The 21004-nt window shown below is 51.3% G+C and overlaps 10 protein-coding genes across 10 annotated transcripts; 8 read left to right on the plus strand and 2 right to left on the minus strand.

Moving 5' to 3' along the window:
* Positions 1 to 262: 262 nt before the first annotated feature.
* BDV14DRAFT_200159 (glutaredoxin) lies at positions 263 to 759 on the plus strand (the record flags this gene model as incomplete). Its single annotated transcript, XM_073773446.1, has 3 exons — positions 263 to 314; positions 411 to 509; positions 602 to 759. 3 exons carry the CDS (start codon positions 263 to 265, stop codon positions 757 to 759), a joined length of 309 nt encoding a protein of 102 aa, XP_073628133.1.
* Positions 760 to 1091: 332 nt separating this feature from the next.
* BDV14DRAFT_200160 (chalcone isomerase domain-containing protein) lies at positions 1092 to 2387 on the minus strand (the record flags this gene model as incomplete). The annotated part of the gene is made up of 1 exon (XM_073773447.1): positions 1092 to 2387. One exon carries the CDS (start codon positions 2385 to 2387, stop codon positions 1092 to 1094), a length of 1296 nt encoding a protein of 431 aa, XP_073628134.1.
* Positions 2388 to 2582: 195 nt separating this feature from the next.
* On the plus strand, positions 2583 to 4071 carry BDV14DRAFT_60000 (putative L-serine dehydratase). The gene is made up of 3 exons (XM_073777126.1): positions 2583 to 2902; positions 2952 to 3005; positions 3056 to 4071. Exons 1-3 carry the CDS (start codon positions 2826 to 2828, stop codon positions 3987 to 3989), a joined length of 1065 nt encoding a protein of 354 aa, XP_073628135.1. The 5' UTR covers positions 2583 to 2825; the 3' UTR covers positions 3990 to 4071.
* Positions 4072 to 5406: 1335 nt separating this feature from the next.
* BDV14DRAFT_60003 (uncharacterized protein) lies at positions 5407 to 7116 on the plus strand. Its single transcript, XM_073777127.1, has one exon. The coding sequence runs from the start codon at positions 5568 to 5570 to the stop codon at positions 6966 to 6968; it is 1401 nt and encodes a 466-aa protein (XP_073628136.1). The 5' UTR covers positions 5407 to 5567; the 3' UTR covers positions 6969 to 7116.
* Positions 7117 to 11019: 3903 nt separating this feature from the next.
* Positions 11020 to 13252, plus strand: BDV14DRAFT_189741 (MAGE family-domain-containing protein; the record flags this gene model as incomplete). The annotated part of the gene is made up of 4 exons (XM_073771242.1): positions 11020 to 11070; positions 11132 to 11596; positions 12181 to 12556; positions 12624 to 13252. The coding sequence occupies 4 exons, from the start codon at positions 11020 to 11022 to the stop codon at positions 13250 to 13252; spliced, it is 1521 nt and encodes a 506-aa protein (XP_073628137.1).
* Positions 13253 to 14909: 1657 nt separating this feature from the next.
* Positions 14910 to 16062, minus strand: BDV14DRAFT_60173 (ankyrin repeat-containing protein ANK1). Its single transcript, XM_073777129.1, has 3 exons — positions 15742 to 16062; positions 15505 to 15682; positions 14910 to 15427 (listed from the first exon to the last, which is right to left on the minus strand). Exons 1-3 carry the CDS (start codon positions 15751 to 15753, stop codon positions 15102 to 15104), a joined length of 516 nt encoding a protein of 171 aa, XP_073628138.1. The 5' UTR covers positions 15754 to 16062; the 3' UTR covers positions 14910 to 15101.
* A 220-nt stretch (positions 16063 to 16282) lies between these two features.
* BDV14DRAFT_173350 (DNA-directed RNA polymerase III core subunit RPC11) lies at positions 16283 to 17169 on the plus strand. Its single transcript, XM_073768714.1, has 4 exons — positions 16283 to 16429; positions 16484 to 16693; positions 16770 to 16864; positions 16938 to 17169. The coding sequence occupies exons 1-4, from the start codon at positions 16417 to 16419 to the stop codon at positions 16971 to 16973; spliced, it is 354 nt and encodes a 117-aa protein (XP_073628139.1). The 5' UTR covers positions 16283 to 16416; the 3' UTR covers positions 16974 to 17169.
* Positions 17170 to 17209: 40 nt separating this feature from the next.
* Positions 17210 to 18172, plus strand: BDV14DRAFT_173352 (uncharacterized protein). The gene is made up of 3 exons (XM_073768715.1): positions 17210 to 17305; positions 17376 to 18014; positions 18089 to 18172. The coding sequence occupies exon 2, from the start codon at positions 17428 to 17430 to the stop codon at positions 17911 to 17913; it is 486 nt and encodes a 161-aa protein (XP_073628140.1). The 5' UTR covers positions 17210 to 17305; positions 17376 to 17427; the 3' UTR covers positions 17914 to 18014; positions 18089 to 18172.
* On the plus strand, positions 18014 to 19946 carry BDV14DRAFT_173355 (translation elongation factor EF-1 alpha). Its single transcript, XM_073768716.1, has 5 exons — positions 18014 to 18172; positions 18257 to 18327; positions 18387 to 18584; positions 18633 to 19643; positions 19754 to 19946. Exons 1-5 carry the CDS (start codon positions 18168 to 18170, stop codon positions 19849 to 19851), a joined length of 1383 nt encoding a protein of 460 aa, XP_073628141.1. The 5' UTR covers positions 18014 to 18167; the 3' UTR covers positions 19852 to 19946.
* Positions 19947 to 20269: 323 nt separating this feature from the next.
* Positions 20270 to 20815, plus strand: BDV14DRAFT_173356 (uncharacterized protein). The gene has a single exon (XM_073768717.1). The coding sequence runs from the start codon at positions 20301 to 20303 to the stop codon at positions 20580 to 20582; it is 282 nt and encodes a 93-aa protein (XP_073628142.1). The 5' UTR covers positions 20270 to 20300; the 3' UTR covers positions 20583 to 20815.
* Positions 20816 to 21004: the final 189 nt, after the last annotated feature.

Raw genomic sequence — 21004 nt, forward strand, 5'->3', positions numbered from 1 at the left:
CCGCAACTCCGTCTAGCGCGCCTCTGCTCTGGAACAATCGATTTGACTATTGCGTGCCCCCCATCGATTACCAACCCCTCTTTCGTCATCCTCCAACTTTCCTCCGTTCCAACTTCGGAGTTAAACACCTACTTAAGAACCCCTCCTTCCCCCCACCTCTTTTTCTAGCACATACCTCTGGGACAAACCCAGCCCGTTGCCCACCATAGCTTCCATCTTCCGTCGTCTTTTCGGGTCCTTTGCCCCTACATCACCTGCCGCTATGTCTGCCGCTAAGACCAAGGCTCAGAAGATCATTGATGAGAATGGCGTTGGTATGTTTTTCTCTCTCTCCGATCTCGGATGCAGTCGTGTCTTAAATTTCGCGGGGGCAAGAGAATCTGAGCTAACGAATTGATACTCTTGAACAGTCGTCTTCTCCAAATCTTACTGCCCCTACTGCAAGTCCTCCAAGTCTCTTCTCTCCGAGCTAGGCGCAAAGTACTACGCGCTCGAGCTGGACAACATCGGTACGTAATGCCTTAATTTTCTTTCCCTCCCTCTCCGTCCCCATGCATACGTACAAGTTTCAGTAGCTGATGTCTCTTTTTTCGGATGACAGAGGACGGCGCCGCCATTCAAGACGCCCTCCAGGAAATCAGCGGCCAGCGCACCGTCCCCAACATCTACATCTCGCAGAAGCACATTGGTGGAAACTCCGACCTGCAGGCGAAGAAGAGTCAATTGCCGGAGTTGTTGAAGGGCGCTGGTGCTCTCTAGATTAGGACTGACGCCTGTTAATTGTTGATAAGGGAGGGAGGATATAATTATAGTACAATACAATACATACTTTGCCTCAGCTATAGAGCTCTATTTTCTTCACTTTTTTTCCCCTGGTTAATTGGCTGCGTAGGGGTTGTTGAAGGTTGAAGGATGACGATGCGCTTGGTCCATGGGCTAAGTGGGTACATGTGATTTAGGACATGATCAGAATCAGATGCACAGGGTAGACGAGGTATAAATTCTTTGTACATGGTCGATATCGATCCGTAGAGGAGATTGCTAGAAATACACAATACACAAGAGCTAAAATACATCCAAGTAGAAAAATTCTACAAAATCTTTTGAACGACCGTCCCAATTGGCCGTTCAACAATGCCCATAATCCCATCAACAACACTCTTCCGCGCCTCGTCACTAGAGACATTCTTGCCAGCCAGGTAATTCAACCATACTAGCCGTCCGATGCGCTCGTCCGTCACGCGGCCCATAAAGCGGTACGGCTCGTTATCCTTGGGCTGGAAGAGCGCGTCTAGTTCGCCGCGCTCATTCCGTAGAAGAAGGAGTGTTTGGCCCTTTGGTACGCTCTTGCGCTGGCCGCCGCCGAAGAGGGACTTGAAGTCGTTCATTGCGCTGCCGAAGGACTCGTCGGCGAATTCGCTGGGTGGGACGGGGGAAGAGGACTCGCCGGAGGCAGCGGCAGTGGCCTGGGCCTTGGCGGCGGCATTGAACTTCTGCGCGCGTGCAGTGATACCACGGACCCAGCCGTCGCGAAGGTGAAGGAAGTCTGTGTTGCGGGTGGGGACGACGCGGAAGACGGTCTTGAGGCCGTCGTCTTTGAGGATAGCGTTCCAGGCGTCGTCGCCCTTTTCTTCGTCGAGGAGGAGCTCCTTTAGGCGTTGGCGCTCGGTAGAGACGAGGGAGGTCGCGGAGGTTGCGCCGACGGGGTTAGCGATCACTTGTTCTTCGCTTGGTGGGTGGACGGCCATATCGACGAGGCGCTCTTGTAGCTTCGAAATGTCGGACTTGGCGACGTACAGGCCGACGACGTAGACCTGGATGCGGAGGAAAGAGACGGTGCGGATGCCTAGACCCAGCAACTGGTATTCCTCCTCCTCACCCCCTGAAGCAGCGGGCGAAATCTCGTCGTTGGGACTGAGCCTAGGGGGCGGAACATCGCCGGTTCCCTGGTACTTCGGCAGTCGAATTACAGACGGAAAATGAGGGACTGAACTCGTCCCTGTCGGAATCTCCTCTGCGCCATCCTTGCCCTGCACCCGGATCACAGAGGGACTTTCCGGAAAGCCCTGCGGCCCATCCAATTTCATCGCCGACGGCTTCTTCTCTTGTTGCTCCAATCCGAACAAATCCAACTTAATCACGCCAAACATACCCACCGCGCAGACCGCCATACCCGCGGCGGAAAGCTTCATTGAGCGCTTAGACCTAGCGGCTTCATCTTCTGCAGCTTTGGATTTCGTGCGTGTGCGGGGAGGCTTGACGGTGTTTGCTGCTGCTGCTGTGCGGAGCGGAGAGCTCGTGGAAAGGTACCGGGTTGTCGCGGCCGGACGGACGAATCGGCGACGGAGGCACTGGGCGCTATTGCGGAAGGATATAGTGTTTTGCATGGTCAATGGTTTCATCGCCGTGTTGCTGTGGCGGATATAGCTTGGTTGATGGAGGAACAATAATGGCAGTGGTTTGATTCGGCCGGCTGTGACGCCACAGATCTGGGGATGCACGTGACCGGATGAACAGGTACGAGCTGCAGACTAAGAGGCCTCCAGATAACTTTACTGTGCTAATTGATTAATCTAATTAGAGAGATACGTAAACCTCGAAGATGTAGCCTTAGAAGCTGACAGAAAGCGCTGGACAATCGATGGTGGATACGAACTAGGGAATGTCGTTCGGAGGGCGCATCTTGATGGCCTCCACTGCTGTACCTCTGGTCATTGAAAATCTGGAACTTCGCCAAGTTTGTTCAACTTACATTCTATAAGCCACTCATAATTCTTTTCCCTAAGTCGTTACTCCTCAAGATAAAGCAGAGAGCATAGAGCAACATGGCAGTCATAGAGAAGAAGCCCTGGATCGAGACACCCCTCATTGAGTCCGCATCCTTATCAAAGACAGCAGGATGGTAAGTACTCCGAAAACCATACTGGCGCTCTCACTAACATTCATTGCAGCAGAGTATTCCTGAAACTAGACCTACTCCAGCCCTCCGGCTCTTTCAAGACAAGGTACTTGCCACCCCCTCCACTACTGCAGAGCACGCACTAACAACCCGCAGAGGAATCGGCAACCTCATCCGCAATGCGCTGCAAAGCCCAGACAACCAAGATAAGCAGCTCCATTTCTTCAGCTCGTCCGGCGGAAATGCCGGGCTAGCAGCCGTCATCGCAGCCCGCGATCTCGGCTGCCCATGTACAGTCGTGGTCCCGCACTCGACGAAGCCCATGATGATGACCAAATTGCGGGACGCCGGCGCAACGGATGTCATTCAGCATGGAGATAGCTGGTTCCAGGCTGATTCGTATCTTCGGCAAACGTATATCGACAATCAAGATGAGGCCAGCACTGGGAGGAAGAACATTTACGTCCCGCCATTCGATCATCCTGAGATTTGGACGGGTGCATCGACCATGGTCGATGAGATCGCGAAGCAGATGCCGCCAAGAGAGAATGCCGAAGCACTCTTCCCTGCAGACGTTGTTGTCTGCAGTGTCGGTGGAGGCGGACTGTTCAACGGTGTGGTGGAGGGGCTCGGTCGACACGTCCAGTCTGCGGAAAACGGCCAGGGCAAGGTCCGCGTTCTGGCTGTTGAGACGAAGGGAGCAGATTCGCTTGCTTTGTCCCTTCGCGAGGGGAAGCTTCGATCACTCCCGGCCATCACATCTCTGGCTACCTCGTTAGGAGCGCTGCAGGTTGCGCCGCAGACGCTGAAACTCGCACAGTCTCCTCCGCTTGGTGTGGATGTCATCAGTGTCGTCGGGTCCGATGCGGATGCTGCTAGAGGCTCGATGCGTCTAGCTGATGAGATGCGGTTGCAGGTTGAGCTGGCTTGCGGGATCAGTGTCGAGCTTGGATGCTCAGAAAGATTGAAGGAGTGCGTGCCTGGTCTGACGCCGGAGAGCCGGGTGGTGATTGTTGTCTGTGGAGGAAGCAATGTCACTGCTGAGATGATAGCAGATTATAGGAAGAGACTTCAAGAAGGCTGGGAATAGAGAAATGCTGATTTAGTACTTTAGATAATGAATGAAGGCTCGACCCTCCACAATATCGTTCCCCAACGCTGAATATCACGCTACTATTCCCATACTGGAGGCTTGAAGACTGGGAATCCGGACATGAGCCCTATATTCACTACCTACTTCCATGAAGCATAACATCAAGGCGCATAATCATCGTAAGATTTACAAATTCCTCGCTGTACTCTGCTGGTTCCCTATTTCCTTAACCAAAATAATTAACTACTTCAATTACTCCCCCTCCCAGCGAATGGCTGCTGCCTGCTCCTCGACGGATATAAATACGGTCGTTCCCTCCAGCCTCTTCAATTCTCTCCATCTTCCTCATCCTCCTCAACTTCCTCTTCTGGGTCCATGGCTTGAGATTCGCAGCCAAGACTAGCCTTGGGCCATGGTCCAGACCTCTGAGGATAAACTTTATGCAATATGTGCTTCGTTATGCCCGCATGTTTTCGAGCAATTCTTTTATCATTGAGACATCGGTGACCTCAAATGCGACGCGCTGCTTCTGGTCTTTACTGATATTTATGTCGAGCGACATGAAGTGAATATAGATACTGGAATAAAGCCTCGCGGCTCCACGCCGCCACAAATCTTCTTCGAAATCGACGCGACCAAGAGACGCCACTGAAGCTTGATGCAGCAGCGAGCACATGTGATTTCAACCATGGAGGCGGAAATGCTGCACGTGAGCTTGTCATCGTGTTGACTGTGTATCGTCATGGTGAACCTATACATCGGGCAAATCTTGAGTTCGATGTTGGCCTCCAAATCCAAGACTACAAGGCCATTGACAGAATCACGAGGCATGCGCCTAAGAAGAGCAAGAACCAACGAGCAACAAATTCATACCACGAGAAATCTGACGCAGGTGACGCAGATAGCTATGTTGTCATGCACTTCACCACTGAGGGGGGCGTCGGTCATGGCCTCGACTACGATGATCCTTCCCTTACGGCCGACGATCGGATGATGTTTCATATACGCAACTACTCTCTATAAATTTTCGTCCTTCTACTCCTGAGCAAAGGCATCCTTCAACAACCGTGTGTCTTCGTATCCACGCCAGCCACATCGCATACGATAGTTCCACGGCACAGAACTCACAGGCCCGCCGGATGAGGGATCGTGATGACCGGTTTAAGAACCTCGTCCTCTCACTACACCAAGATGCCGACGGACGGCCATGGACCAGGAAAATGTTCTGGGCGTACTGCTCTGAACAAGGCATGCTGCAGACCCAATGGGGTCAGCTCACCGGCCGAGATATTGTTGCCGAACATTGTGGAAGTTTGGTTGTCTTCCCGCCAAGTCGTCTTTTTCCTACCTTGATCATGCGAGGATAACATTCGTGTACGCGACATACCTTGAACACAGGAGTGAGGAAGAAATAACTGCTGCTATCTCCTCATAGGTCGCTATCGCGTTGCATTTATCATTTTACAGAACCAAGTCCTTGTCCTGGCCAGCAGTATTCCGGAGAGTGCTGGAGTTGAGAACTGGGCACCTCGCGAAGGCACAACGCTCAAGCTAAGCTATTATGCCCCTGGCACAATGTTCACCCGTCATACCGTCTGCACCGCAATCTGCAGGCCGAATATTTCCGGCCTGCCATACTCCAACGTCACTCTTTTCTACCTCCCCAGCGCGAACCCTAAGTACTATCTCAAGTACGCCGTGAATGTGGGGGAACGACCCAGATACCTCTTCGCAAAAGCCTCAATCGAGATATATAGTGAAGGGGCACAGCGGCAGGTCGACGCTATGAACTGCCTGTGTACAATGCCGCATCTCATGCGTTTCTTGGAGTACCTCCTCAACCAAAAAGTCAAAGCGCGCAGCCCCGTGAATCCACTCGCTTCCTTGCACCTCGACGAAGCCAAAGCTCTCAACATCATCAAGAAGACATTGTCGGTCCGAGAATGGTCTGACTCACTGGCCAAGTGCATCGAGAACATACACAGCTTCCCCGGCCTTTTCTTCCTCATGAAAGGCTACCCCGGCACTGGAAAGACGTCCACAATCGTTGCTATGGCGTCTGTATACTTGACTTGTGGCGGCCACGTCCTATTTACCGCACCCTCCCACGATGCTGCTGACGCGATCTGCAAGACCATTGAAAGGTGGAATGCCGTTCCAAATGCCAACAATGTCAGCTATGTGCGCGTCTGCCGACAGGGTTCGGAGATCAATGCATTCCGCTGCCATGCTAAGGTCTACGAGAAGTCTCAGGAAAAAGAGTTCACTGAAGCTCCTGGCGCAAGATCTGCTATGGCCAACGTGGTGAAGCGGTCTTTTCCCACTCCAGAAGAGTACACCAACCCCAACGCCGTGTATATCGATGAAGACGAAGGCTTTGTACCTGAGACCATTCTACTGGCTAATCAGCTGGCGATGAACGATTTCGTCAAGGGGTTGAAGAAACAGAACTCGACCAAGGGCTACCGCATGCCCAATCAGAGCCTCGAAGCGCACGTCTTTAAACTCGCTTACACTAGAGGTCGAACTTTGATGGCGAGTTTCCCAACAGAGGAACAGATCGAGGCCGCAAAAACCAGATTCTGGGTTGAGAGCTTGGAGAGCGGCGAGATCATACCAAACGAACCAGCAGTCGATATGCTCGCCGTCCTAAGACGGTACGCCGACATGCTGAAGGAGTCCACCTTCAGAGACCTTGACGAAACCTTCGCTTCGCAAGCGTTGCTCGCCTTCAAGCGCGTGAGCCAAGTCGTCATCCGCGAAGCAACTGCCATCGTCTCCACGAACAACACCGCCGGAGATACCCTCATCTCTTCCACCTTCGGCCAACACGTCAAGGGCATCCTCATCATCCGCGACGAAGATCCCAAGGAGTTAGAACCCAACTCCTGGATCCCCATCGCGAAGCTAGAAGCATCGTCCAAAATCACGGGCGTTATCGCAGTCGGCGCCAACTGTCCTATACAACCAGGGTGAAAAGCGCTACAACGAGTTCGAAAACCAGCTCGAGCTCCCGTTTTTCAACCGCCTGCTCAACATGAAATACCCGGTTATTCATCTGACGCAGCAGTTTCGGGACCATCTTGACTACGTCCCTGCTGACCGTGGCCCGGATAACGAGGCGCCTGTCGACAACGACTGGGGTCTTCATGGCATGACGATGCCGGATCCCAAGGGATGGCGCGTTAAAAGTGCGGAGGTTGAAGCGAATTGGTGAGATGGTGAGCCGAACATGAACGGAAAAGGCGTATCTTGCTCGCTACCTACGTACCTTATTGTCTTTCTACGACTTGCAGTTGTATGAGTAACTTTAGTTTTGAAGGTGCAGTCACATACATATATTGTTTTTGACCGTGGTCGAGAGGGATGCTTCTCTCTCTGCCCATATCAGCATCTAGATACTTTAGGTAGTCTTTCTGATAATTGAATTTTCATCTCCATTTTACCAATATTCCAGGACCGTCGTGGTCGAGTCAATCGGATCATTCCAGCATCAGTTCCTACGTAGTTCCCCCTCAGCATACCTACAAGGCTGTTTCCATAGTAGACTACGTACTTTAGTCCCCCATAAATAGACCCACATCGCCAATCGTCCGGCGCTGCAGCTCCAGCTCCATCCAGCTCCATTTAGCTCCATATGACTGCAGTCACATACACTTCTCCACAACGGACAGATCACAACGAACAACGGACCTGCGCGAATCAAGAAGCCGAGTCTACGTCTGGCTCCGGAAACGTCATCCATACTATCTGGAATGCTCTTTCTTGTTTTCTGGGACACTAAGTACGTAGTGGAGCTCGAGCCTGAAGACTGGAGCCTGGAGCCTGGAGTCTGGACGTCATGTTGATCTGCCATGCAGGGTGGTTGGAGTAGCGTGGTGCTAGTAGATTAGTAGAGCTGGGATTGGGGCTGGTAGTTCAGTAGGAAGGTCCATCCTGATCCAGTCCAGTCACGGATTACGTGGTTTAGAGTATGTAGTATGTAGATGGATAGCTAGGTAGGTTATTTGGTAGATTCGAAAGACTTATTTGCCTGAATATATGCATTATTGGTGTTGGATACATAGATAGAGGCAACACATATGCAAAGATGGGCGCCTCGCAGGTATCTGGGACCGCGAGCGCATTTAGCAGCGGTGTGATTCGTAGTTATGCAGGTTATGCTTTGTCCAAAGGGTGAATAGGTAAGTTGGAGACCGTGAACGGGCGCAAGGGAAGTGGCGGTTTCTGAATCCGCTAGAGGGCTGCGGTAGCTGCCAGAGAAGGAATGGAGCGTTTGCCTGCAGGGCATTCTGGCAGTGTTGTAGATATTGAGGAGTTCACGTCGGAACTAAGATAAAGAGAAAATTTTTGTTTACGGGAGCCAGGAAACCTAGGTTTTCTCGAGAGATCTTCATGTCATGATGAACATTGGAGGCATTGAGGCCAAAATGATGGCCTGATGTAGACGGTCTCTGAAGTCATCAATCAGGTTCGCCTCGATGGGAATTCAACGCGCCTTGGCCGATCTGGATATCCGTTAGAGCTACGTGAGAGGTAACGTTGGTTATGCTGTAGCATAAATCCGCTATTCCCCGACTAACAGTGGCAAGGTTAGCCGTGGTAAATAATTCAATCGCCGCCCAGCAATCGTGGCCGGGATGGTAAAAGCCACGGCCGGGATTCTCCCCGCAGATAGTTAGCTGATGGTGGCAAAAGATTAGGCCAAGAGATGTATACTTATCCCAGAGCCATGGCGTTGAAGATTCCAAGGACATCGGGTCAGTTGGTGGCCTCATTGGACGAGAACTTCGATTTGAGAGAGGAAATTTATTTTTGGGGTCCGCGAGCAGGTAGAACCGTGCTCGAGGCTCCAAGGCAACGTCGGAAAGAGTGATATTAGCCCTAGCAGCGTCAAGATGGTGGTGTCGCGGGAAGGAGTTTCCGCGGACCCGGATCAAAGAAGTGAGACAGAACGAATATCTTCAGCATTGCTGGGATGGCCCAATGCATGTAGTAAATATCATTCGTTTGCAATAGAATAGTCGTGATGAATCAAACTTGATGGTGGGGAGTGGGCGACAGCCCTAAACACCAATAAACCATCGCGCAACCGGCTATTTTTAGGGTAATCCATATCCTCACCACGCCAATTCTGATCCCTGGAATGTTCAGACCTCGTACTTTCCTTTTTCACGGGCCTTTCCCGTCCGGAGATCTCCCCTCCGCATCTCTAAGCCGTGATGAAGGGCTCGAAACTGACGAAGCAAGATAAGAGGGAGACATGCCTGGGATACAATTGTCTCCAACAATGACAGTGTGTCTGTGCTGATCAGGAATGGATTCCTGGTAGTCATTGACGTGCGCATCTGCACCGGTGTCGTCTGGGGAGCATATGTATTATGCGCAGATGGGCTGTTCGATGATGTCGAGTTGAATCACAAAAGTACAATGCGAGTCATAAAAGTAGTACCTTCTTGGGGTACTCACAGCGTAAACCCGCGTAAACCTGATCGCTGAGGACGAGCACATCGAGGTAATTGTAACGGTGCCTACCGTTGGCTCTAAGATCACGCTTTGACCAACAGGGGCAGAGTGCTTAGACAACAGCAGCCTAGAAGCGTAAAGAGGGTGGCGTTTTAGGTGCAGGTCGAAACTGGAAGGAGGCCCAGGCGCATGAGGATGGAGCCCAGCGGGAGATCAACTGAGGAAATACATATTAATGGATCATCGATGGCAACCGAAAACCGGACGAGCAGTACGGCTCTGGGTCTGGAATGTCACTCGGCTTGTCGGTGCGTAGCTTGACGCGGTCTTGGCCTCCGCCGACTGCAGGTGATAAGCGAACGACGCTTTTCCTAGAAGAGCAGGTACTGTGAGCTTCCAAGGAGAGCATAAAGAAAGCAAATTCAGGATATTTATGCTGGCAGACATGAAGACCATATCGGGGAAGCCGGCCGAGCCGGGCATGGTTTCACTGGCGAATGTCAACCAAGATTCGGGAGGCCTTGTAGTAGCACAACATGCAGAGAGTATGGTAGAGGGAGACCCGCAATCACATGCTGGCGCGACTGCTCTAGACCTGGAGCTAGTTTAGCCTGCAAGCTATCAAGCAGTTGACGGGCTTCCGGGACTTCATCGTCTGAGCCAGAAATTAGTAAACTCAATGCCACCACCCCAAGGTTCTGACGGACCTGGTCTCCCAATCTGTCATATCGGAGCATCGAAGCGATCGCGACCCCTTTGCCACACCGACAATGTCGCCATCGAGGGTTCGAGAGATAGGAGACGGACGTTCATGAGATAATGACGAAGACGGCCGTGGTAACAGTCTGTGCTCAGTCCCCTCCTCAGCGTGATTCCAGCCGGCAATCCCGCGATGTTTGCCCCCCTGTCGAATTAGATGCATGATACGCGCCCGGAGGATAAATGAAACGAATTAAAGAAGGAGGGATCCATGTATGGAATGAGTAATCAATAAGGTGAGGAAGAGGCTAAGCAGGGAGGAGGGGTGCATCGACAACGTGCTTGCAGGCTGCAAGAGAACTGGCGACCCGCAATCACATGCTTGACAAGCACAGTCACCTCAGTAGAGAGTGATGATAGCATGCAAGCCCCGATCTCGTAAGATATCGCAACTCGTCCACTCAATCCCGGCTATCAGCTATTTATCGCCCGGAACCCGCGTTTGCTCTGGTTTTGACTTTCTGGTTCATATCTTGCCTGCCTAGGTGTCGTGCTCTACCTTCCCTCCGGATCCGTCCACCGTCACCACCACCACATTCACCTTATCTATCTCCAGCTTGCGTTGCATCCCTCCTTCCTCTTTATCCCTTGCTCTCTTCCTTGTCACAACTCTCTTCGCGGTAAGGACTCCCCAGTACAGCTTTGTCTTCTCAAACCCCCCATCATCTACAGATTTTATACACTGCCAACCCCTCGTTCCTGCCTTATCGCGCCTTATCAGTTGAACGTCATGAGTGTCAATTGACCGAAACAAAGTGCTGACGTTGATAAGGATTCTATGCCTCATTTTGAAAACGGCACAATGGGTGAAAACGCAGTAAACGGCGAGCGGGCTCAGTCCCAATTCCTGGAGGTATGTACCTTTCATCTACGGGAACTTCCATGCTGTGTGATCTAACCACGCTGTTTTGTAGCACCTCACCTCCTACCCTCTTGTCTCAGACTCCATCACCTACTACAAAGGCAACAAGTACGGTGCCAAGTCGCTAGAATTCGCCGACCAAGGTTACGGCTTCGCCAAACCCTACCTCTCATACTTCTCGAAGCCCTACGGATACGTCGCCCCTTACGTTACTCGAGCAGACTCTCTCGGTGACAAGGGCTTGGATAAGGTCGATTCGCACTTCCCAATTGTCAAGGAGGAGACTGGAACGATTAAGCAGACCGTCTACGACACCGCTACCTTCCCGCTACGAGTTGCGGGAGACGCGAAGAACCATCTCTTCAGCACCTACGGCGATGAGTACAAGAAGTGTGGCGGAGATGGCATTGTTGCCCGTGGTAAGGCCGTCATTACGACCGGCCTGGTGCTCTCTCAGGAATCATTGGGATTTATCAGCTCGCTTCTGCAGCAGAAGAAGGCTCAGGTTAAGGACCTGGTGAACGAACAGACTCAGAACTAAAACTTACGACCGGCTCGTCTTGTTTATGAAGCTTTTATAATTGCCTTGGGGCTGCCTTTAGATCTTAGGTTCTAGCGTTTCTTCATTCGTTTCTTGTTCCGGCCGACATCTTCATTGTGTTGTCTCTGTTGCTTTTTCCAGGGTGCGGTTGGATATACATTACACATCACTCCATTTTTACGCTTTCTTTGTTCCACGCAGTCTGACAAACCACTGAGTGGCGCCAGTTGTCGTGTCTTACGTAGCAACAATCTCAATTCGTGACAGTCTGAAACATGATCTTGGTCTCGACGACTTTTTTTTTTTTCTTAGAAATTGACGATCACTTGCTGTAGGGCTGACATGTGATAGTCCCACCCCACCAGCAGTTGATTACTCGATTGGGATAGATTGACCCACCTCACTTATCGCGTGTCAAACGCGTCCGCAGCAATCACGCCAAAGTCCCGACACTTCTATCCACCTTGACATCACAAATCAGTAACGTATCAAGATGCCTCTAATACGCAAACGCATAGCAGTACGTTGTATCTCCATAATTTTCTTCTCAGTCTAACAAGCCCCTCCAGGTCACGGACCCCGACACCAGCGACGCCGAATCCTCCCCCGACCCCCCACAACCCCAACACCGCCAACGCCGCGCCCGACGAGAAGCCTCGAGCGAGGCAGAAGATGCCAGCGATGGTAGCTCAAATATCCGAGCGCCCAGCGGCACAGATGTCATGGTGAAGAAACTTGTTCGACTTGCGCTGTCAAGCGAGTACTCCCGCCAGCCGATCCGACGAGTCGATATCAGTAATAAGGTCCTTGGTGAGCAGGGGTCGCGTCAGTTCAAGACGGTCTTTGCGGAAGCGCAGAGGGTGCTCGGGGATGTTTTTGGGATGACGCTGAGTGAGTTGCCGGGGCGGGAAAAGGTTACGTTGCAGCAGCGGAGAGGTAAGTACATCGCTAGTGCATGATTGATTTTGGGTTGAATACTGATAATATTCCTCTTGGACGACAGCCGCGCAAAAAGTCGAACGCCCCTCAACAACAAACAAATCGTGGATTCTTACAAGCATACTCCCCTCCAAATACCGCAGACAAGATATCCTCCAGCCAACCCGTGCCCCCATGGAAGCCGCCTATACCGGTCTATACACATTCATAATCGGCCTCATCCTACTAAATGGTGGAACACTCCAAGAGCAGAAATTAGACCGGTACCTCAGCCGGGTCAACGCAGAGACATACACGCCCATCGACCGCACAGACCGCTTCCTCCAACGACTCTGCAAGGAGGGATACCTTGTCCGGAATAGACAAATGGACGGCGGTGATGAGATAGTGGAGTACATGGTTGGGCCGCGCGGGAAAGTTGAGGTTGGGGCTAGGGGTGTGGCGGGGTTAGCGAGGGAGGTTTATGGACGGCAGGGGGCAGCTGAGGATAATGATCTTACGCCTGGGGAGAGAGAAAGGGCAAAGGACTTTGAGTTTAGGCTCGCGAGGAGTTTGGGGTTTACAAAGGGGGTGCCTGGGGGGAGGGCACAAGAGGCGGATAATGATCGCGATGTTGATATGGATGCGGGCGAGGGGAGTTCGAATCAGCGAAGGAGGAGGCGAGACGAGGAGTCAGATGACGAAAGCGATTAGGATCTAGCGTTGTTACGTTGTCCTTGATGCTTTTGTTTGATTAGATCTGATTACATTGCTTGATACCATAATGCACAAGCGATCCCCGCCGTGAGTTATCCGACCAGGACGTATACCATACTAGAGTCTACACGATTAATCATTTATCGAGGACAGCAAATCAACAGCGGAGTGAGCAACGTAGTTGAATATAGTGGTGCGCAAATGTGACCACATTTTTTCTACGGTGTAGACCATGGACGAAAGCCTCCTCCCGTCCTATATATTCCCCCCTGTTATTAGCTTCCGCGGCCACGGTCGGGAGTCCTCCTTGAATGGCCCGGTAGGGACCACAAGATGACAACAGCATGACAAGCAGAAAAGGCGTTTTACTACCAGCCCTAACAGAGATATAGCGCATATTAGATGTGATTGGCTGACTACAGTACCACCAACCGAGTATATCAAAGCGAGATTCAGACCAGGGCCCGTCGATTTCTCCAACACATCATACTACAGAATACCTAAAGGCACGGCAGCCGTATGCAAAAGTACCCACGTACGGATCGACTACGGCCAGAAAAAGTAAATCGCAGGAAGCCATTGCAAGCATGGAGGGGTACGTGCAGGACAAGATGGGGCTGTCCATGGTCGGTGTAATATATATCGTGATTATTTTGTGCAAGAAAATACCCTGGAATCTAGGATCCTCTGTCCAGTGTCTCTGTTATCATTCAGATACACCGACCCTGTACGACTTAGGATAGATAATATCTGATTACGCTGGATTCCATTGATCACTAGGTAGGTACCTAAGTAGGCCATGAGCGAAACGTACGGTATCACCGGTACGTGCTCGGAAAACACTATACCAAAAACAATCGCCACCTACTCTTCATGTTACCACACCTGGTTCAGCTGTATATACTTATAACCATTCAACATCTGCACTTGACCAGCCGCAACGATCCAGCTCCAATCCCCAGACGAAGACGAGGATACATGGACAATCACGCAGCAAGAGCACGACATCAATTTCAACTAATCGGATTACTACGAAGAAGTTGACTGGAGTCATGGGCCTGTCAAGGTAGATACCCTAGCTTATCCGCAAGCCCTACCTAGGTAGCCCTCATATGGCATATCTGCGAGGAACTAACGCTTCTCTGGCATACATTAGATCACAGGCAACTTCGGCCCAAGCGACAACGAGCTCTGCATAACGCCCGTTATCAATGGGCTTTACATAGGAACTGTCTCGGGTGATCTAAGAAATGGCGTGCATGTCAGACTTGATACACTCCAGGTTAAGGGCGGGATTCTGTTTGATCTAAGGCGTGGGAACGAGGTCTGGGTGGAGATAGAAGTGATGATTGTGTCTGGTGGTTGGTTCCGTGAGACGAAGGCTATTTAACGTTTTGAGGGTGGTTTTCCATGTATAGAGAGCCATATTGTGACGTACTGTGGTGCATCAAACCAAGAGATATAAAATGGTAGTTTCGTACATATATCTAGGTAGCCGGGTATAGACTCGAGCTTTGCAGGGCGTCGTGTGATTATCCGAAAACCATGTTGCACTCATACTCACGAAGAGTGGCTGCCTACGATGCGATAACCAAAGCGAGCCGTACAGCAGCTTAGATAGATATTTACCTAAGCGGATTGGCCTCAGGGACTGGCTCATATATAGCACTTCAAGAACTCTGCCCAGCGCGCAAACCCAGAATCAATAAAAGAACATAGGACAGAATCATAAGTCATACGTATATGCATATCTATAGCAGAAGCTGTGAAACAAAAAGCGCTACTCCATAGCAGAGGCCCCTCTAAACCCTGTATACCAAAGGAAGAACCACTTTCCCCTATCCCTCTACTCGCTATCACTTGCACTTCCACCGTCACTCTCTGCCGCATCATCATTCCGCAGCCCTTCAGCAAGAACATATTCCGCCTGCTGGAGGATAGACTTGATCTCCGGCTGGTTGTAGACCAAATCCGTCGGTTTCTGGTTGTGCTTGTTCCGTACGCGCGGATCACACCCAGCATCGCACATCATGCGAATCATCTCCGTGCCGAGCTCAGCATCCTTTTCTTGTGCGTAGCGAACTGCAACGTGCAGGGGAGTGTCGCTGTCTAGCCGGGTGAGAGGGTCGCATTCGAAGAATTGGATATCGAAGAGAGCGTCCATTGTGTCGTCTGTCATACACAAGATTAGTTAGTGTCTCATTGTTGGAGGTTTGGCAGGTGTTATGTAGCAAGACAGGTAGACGTACAACTCCCATACTGGGCACAGATATGCAGCGCATGGTTTCCCATCGAGTCCGTGATACCGTTGAAGATCTCGGCGACTTCCTCGTTTGACTTTGCTTCGAAAGAGTCCAGGACTTGTTCTATTAGGTGCGGTTGGTCGCGGCGGCAGGCTTCAATGACGAGCTCGCGGGGAGAAGCGCCCTGGGGTTAGTCAGTTGGTGGTCGCGTTGACAGGTATGAGCGTCTGCGGGGTATCGTACCTCGTCTGACATTGTGCTGGAGAGAGTAGGATTTGGAATGTCCTAAATATCTCAAGAGCTTCGTGACGATGGTTTCTGTAGGTTCGAAGAGTAGAGCGTATGGAACGGAGTGTAAGTGATAGCCGCCGGGACCGGAACGGACTGTTTGCTTCAAAGGCAGTCAGCAACGTAGAAAACAGAGAATTGACGATAGTCAGAACAACAATCCACAGTCTGCAAATCAAGTCGGTGTAGACAAAACACTGTACTCACCAAGAAAGGCGCTTGTTGGAGCTAAATCAATGTTGAGATCTAGTACGACTAGGCCCCCCCTATTGTTTGGTTGCCCCGCTGGCATGCCGCCGTTCTGCACTTCCCGCGGCGGAAGAGCCATCGGATTATCTAATTCTCCGTCACGCATGCCGCCCGAGTCCAATCGGCATGCCTAAAATGACCGGCAGATCTAAATTAATAGTGCAGCCTGAGGCATACAGCGGGGATGTTAGTGGCTGCTCGGCAAGGCGGTGTGGATATTTTTCTCTCCGCCAACTGATAAGGCTTCGTATCGCACGCAGCAAGAGCAGGCCTTTTCTGGGGCATTTGGGTGTCATTTCTTGACGATTACTTGTATCCATTACCGAGTGACCTCTTGACGGACATTTGCTACATACGCAGCATCAATATCCTGGCTTCGAGATGCCTCTCACTTGTATGCGACCGCTACTTCTAGCTAGCAAGCACAGCTAACAACAATACAATTTAGTCTGTCCCAACTGCAGCAATGCGCTGACGATATCGCGCGCCGATGCCACCCCAAGATACCCCATGGGAGTCAACCGATTCGAGTGCCGTACCTGTCCGTACCAGTATGCCCTGGAGCAATCCTGGTTCGAGAAGACGCCGATGAAGCAAAAAGAAGTGGAGGCAGTATTTGGAGGCAAGGCGGAATTCGAAAACGCAGACAGCATGGCCAGTACGTTGAGATACCTATACCATGATTTTGTTGCGATGGATGGGACGAAAGGTGGATGCTAACCTTCATCCCGCAGCCCAATGCCCCGCGGAAGGCTGCAACGGCGACCGTGCGTATTTCTTCCAGCTGCAGATTCGAAGTGCAGACGAACCGATGACTACATTCTTGAAGGTGGGTTCCTGTTCGAAGGGCTACGGATACCTTGCATGGTGCGTGGTGTGCTGTATGCTGACGGGGTCGATAGTGTACTACGTGCGGTGCCCGGTGGAGAGAAAACTGATATGCAGTGGTTGCACTGATCGCCATTTGGCGGTTCGTCAGGCGTCGTTGGGTTATGCGATGCGATTTTCATTATCGAATATGGGATAGTTGCAGGTTGTCGGGCTGATGTTCGGTGTTTGATATGCTCTAGCGATTTCTACTTGAATTAAGATACCCCTCATTAATGTTTCAGAGTGCAAAGTAATCTGTGCAAGACAACAATCGGAATAATAAAATTCAATTATCAGAGAAATTCCAAGAATTGCAGCACCAGGAAAATCATCACGCTGTGGTAGGCTGGAAGCCGGCGGCGTCTGGGGTCTGGTTCTTTGTCCTGTTGAGTCAATCAAGCCTTCGGCCATTCAGTCCTCAAACTCGGGAAAAAGCAAAAGGCGGCTAAGTGAGGGGCACGATTGACTCACGAGTCGCCCATCCCACCTGGCCGCCTAGGCAACAGATTGAGGGGCAAAGAAATGAAAAATTTTCGCACTGCCGAGATCATTTTTACTTGCAGAAAACATCATTGTTGCGGTCTATCGCAGGCTACGTATGTTGATCTTGGTGAAGTTGTGGGCCAGACAGCGCCACTCGGTCACTCCATCGCAGGCTGGCCATGGACAAATCGCAAGGCGGAAAGCTGTTACAGCCGCGGGGTTGTGCTCTACAGAGTGATAACGCCGCCCTCCCACCAACCAGCCCACCACTGCGTTGATGCCCAGCATTTCAGTCCGAGAATCCACCGTAGGGCGATGGCAAGTGAAGACGAGCAAAATAAAAAAAAAAGTCTGCCCTTAGACCGTGAAATTGGGGGAGCAGAGTGGAGCAGAACCAAGGAAACTGACGCTGGGCTGGAAAAGCCCGTAGCAAGTTGGTGTTGTTCTGTCGACAGAATTTGCGTCGGCAGTGGGGCCTATTACCCCTCCATGCCCAATGAGGCCTGCAACCAGCCAAGGGTTTGAGCCCGCCCGCTTAGTCGTCGAGCTCGCTTGCCCCTCCATAAAAGGATTTCCCCTCCCCCTCCCACAAATTTTTCTTTCCCTTCCTCTCCTTGTCCGCTTCAGTACGTATATCTTGCCCTCCCTCGCTTCTCTCCTCCATCCTTCTTTCATCCTCTTGCTAACTTCCCTTGTTCAGCACCTCTACGCGTTATTGGCCGTAGTATCTGAGCATTTCTCCTCTTATTTCATAAACCTTTGACAACACAACCTTCACCATGGGGTAAGTCGTCAGCCATCATCCCGGCGCGGTATCGCCAGCAACACTATCATCAACACGATGCTAACGTCTGTTCTCTCTCAACAGTAAGGAAGACAAGACTCACATCAACATCGTCGTTATCGGCCACGTCGATTCCGGCAAGTCCACCACTACTGGTATGCCGCCCTACACCATCCGACCATCCACGAAACATCAGTCCCTAATAGTATAACAGGTCACTTGATCTACAAGTGCGGTGGTATTGACCAGCGTACCATTGAGAAGTTCGAGAAGGAAGCCGCCGAGCTCGGTAAGGGTTCCTTCAAGTACGCTTGGGTTCTTGACAAGCTCAAGTCCGAGCGTGAGCGTGGTATCACCATCGATATCGCTCTCTGGAAGTTCCAGACCCCTAAGTATGAGGTTACCGTCATTGGTATGTTCCGTTCTTGCCTCCATGCTTGACCTACCTAACAACAATCAGACGCCCCTGGTCACCGTGACTTCATCAAGAACATGATCACTGGTACCTCCCAGGCTGACTGCGCTATCCTCATCATTGCCTCCGGTACTGGTGAATTCGAGGCTGGTATCTCCAAGGATGGCCAGACCCGTGAGCACGCTCTGCTCGCTTTCACCCTCGGTGTCCGTCAGCTCATTGTTGCCCTCAACAAGATGGACACTTGCCAGTGGTCCGAGGCCCGTTACAACGAAATCGTCAAGGAGACTTCCGGTTTCATCAAGAAGGTCGGCTACAACCCCAAGTCCGTCGCCTTCGTCCCCATCTCCGGTTTCAACGGTGACAACATGCTTGAGCCCTCCCCCAACTGCCCCTGGTACAAGGGTTGGGAGAAGGAGACCAAGGCTGGTAAGGCCACTGGTAAGACCCTCCTTGAGGCCATCGACGCCATTGAGCCCCCTGTCCGTCCCTCCAACAAGCCCCTCCGTCTTCCCCTCCAGGATGTCTACAAGATCTCCGGTATTGGCACAGTCCCCGTCGGTCGTGTCGAGACCGGTAAGATCATCCCTGGTATGGTTGTCACCTTCGCCCCCGCCAACGTCACCACCGAAGTCAAGTCCGTTGAGATGCACCACCAGCAGCTCAAGGAGGGTGTCCCCGGTGACAACGTTGGTTTCAACGTGAAGAACGTTTCCGTCAAGGAAATCCGCCGTGGAAACGTCGCTTCCGACTCCAAGAACGACCCCGCCGCCGGCGCTGCCTCTTTCAACGCCCAGGTCATCGTTCTCAACCACCCCGGTCAGGTCGGTGCTGGTTACGCTCCCGTCCTCGACTGCCACACCGCCCACATTGCTTGCAAGTTCTCTGAGCTCCTCGAGAAGATTGACCGCCGTACCGGAAAGTCTGTTGAAGACCACCCCAAGTTCATCAAGTCCGGTGACGCTGCCATCGTCAAGATGATTCCCTCCAAGCCCATGTGCGTTGAGTCTTTCACCGACTACCCCCCTCTCGGTCGTTTCGCCGTCCGTGACATGCGTAAGTCTCTCTTCCCCCTCTTTATTTTTCTGCCGTGGTTCACCGCCATCGCGATTATCCCACCCCTCCCCCACTTTGACTTCAAAACATCCTTTCTAACTCTTCTAAAGGCCAAACCGTGGCGGTGGGCGTCGTGAAGAGCGTCGAGAAGGCTGTTGCTGGCTCCGGAAAGGTCACCAAGGCCGCCCAGAAGGCAGGCAAGAAATAGCCGATTCCATGAGAAATGCCTTTATGACCATAAAAGCCTATGAAAGATATGGAATTAGATTTAGTTCACAATGGAGTTCAATTCCTGTTGTAAAATTTTCCTTCGTAGATTTGCTTGCATTCGAAGTGGCATTCTAAAGTTATAACATTAGAAGCATATTGAGAGATGCAGAAATTTGCGTAAAATACAACACAGACGAGATGAGCAAACATCAATATCAGATAGGACGGGAATATATCTCGAATCATGAAGTTTTTTTTTTCGAGGAAGCTTGGCGTTGATCAACTTGTAATGTGACGATTGCGGTCCTTGGCCAGGAGCTTGAGAGCCGTAACATCACCGTAGCGTCTCCTGGTTGCATCGATCTCGAAGAAGATTGGTGCGGCGTGGAGCCGCGAGGCTTTATTCCGACTCCTATATTCACTTCATGTCGCTCGACATAAATATCAATGAAGGCCAGAAGCAGCGCGTCGCATTTGAGATCACCGGAATCCAAAGCATTATATACTTTGGCCGATGCTTTTTTCGCTCTATCAGCCAAAAGCTTTCTGTGGCTCTTCAGGGTCCTGACTGTGACAACTTTGCCTTTGCTGTGCTTGTCATTCCACCGCTTGTTGGTTATCTTCTTTCTATCCTTGATTTTTTGCTTTTCCTCTTCAGTCTTGCGGTCCCATAAAGCCTGTTCAAGCTCTTTGCGCCTGCCTGGGTTGTTCTTGCGATGTTTGTCGTGATACCCTCGCATCTTGGCTTGATATTCCGGTGTCTTGATACGCTCGGCGTTCCTTTCTCGCCAATTTCGACTGGTGAGTTTCCTGTACTGGCGAAGAGTCCTTTTCTGCGCTGGCGTCATCTTCACGATCCATTTGATGTAATAAGCATGATTCTTTTCAGCCTGGTGTGGCTTCTTGGTAATGGCTGGGTTTTCGGCGCCAGTAAATGACTTTGGTTGTGTTTGAGGTAGAGCCGCAATCTCAATTTCATCAATGTTGTTGAACTCTTCGATTTCGTCGGCGTTAACTGAATCTTCAGTCTCGTCGGGTTCTCCAATGTCTTCAGAGTCGTCAACATTGAGATCTTCGGGTTGATCAGGTTCAGCGGAGTAATCGATCTCGTCACGGTCTTCAGGGCCCCAGGGAATGTCAATATCACAAGG

The sequence above is a fragment of the Aspergillus stella-maris genome (assembly GCF_047715825.1).
Source record: "Aspergillus stella-maris strain CBS 113639 unplaced genomic scaffold BDV14scaffold_27, whole genome shotgun sequence".
NCBI classification, from domain to species: Eukaryota; Fungi; Ascomycota; class Eurotiomycetes; order Eurotiales; family Aspergillaceae; genus Aspergillus; species Aspergillus stella-maris.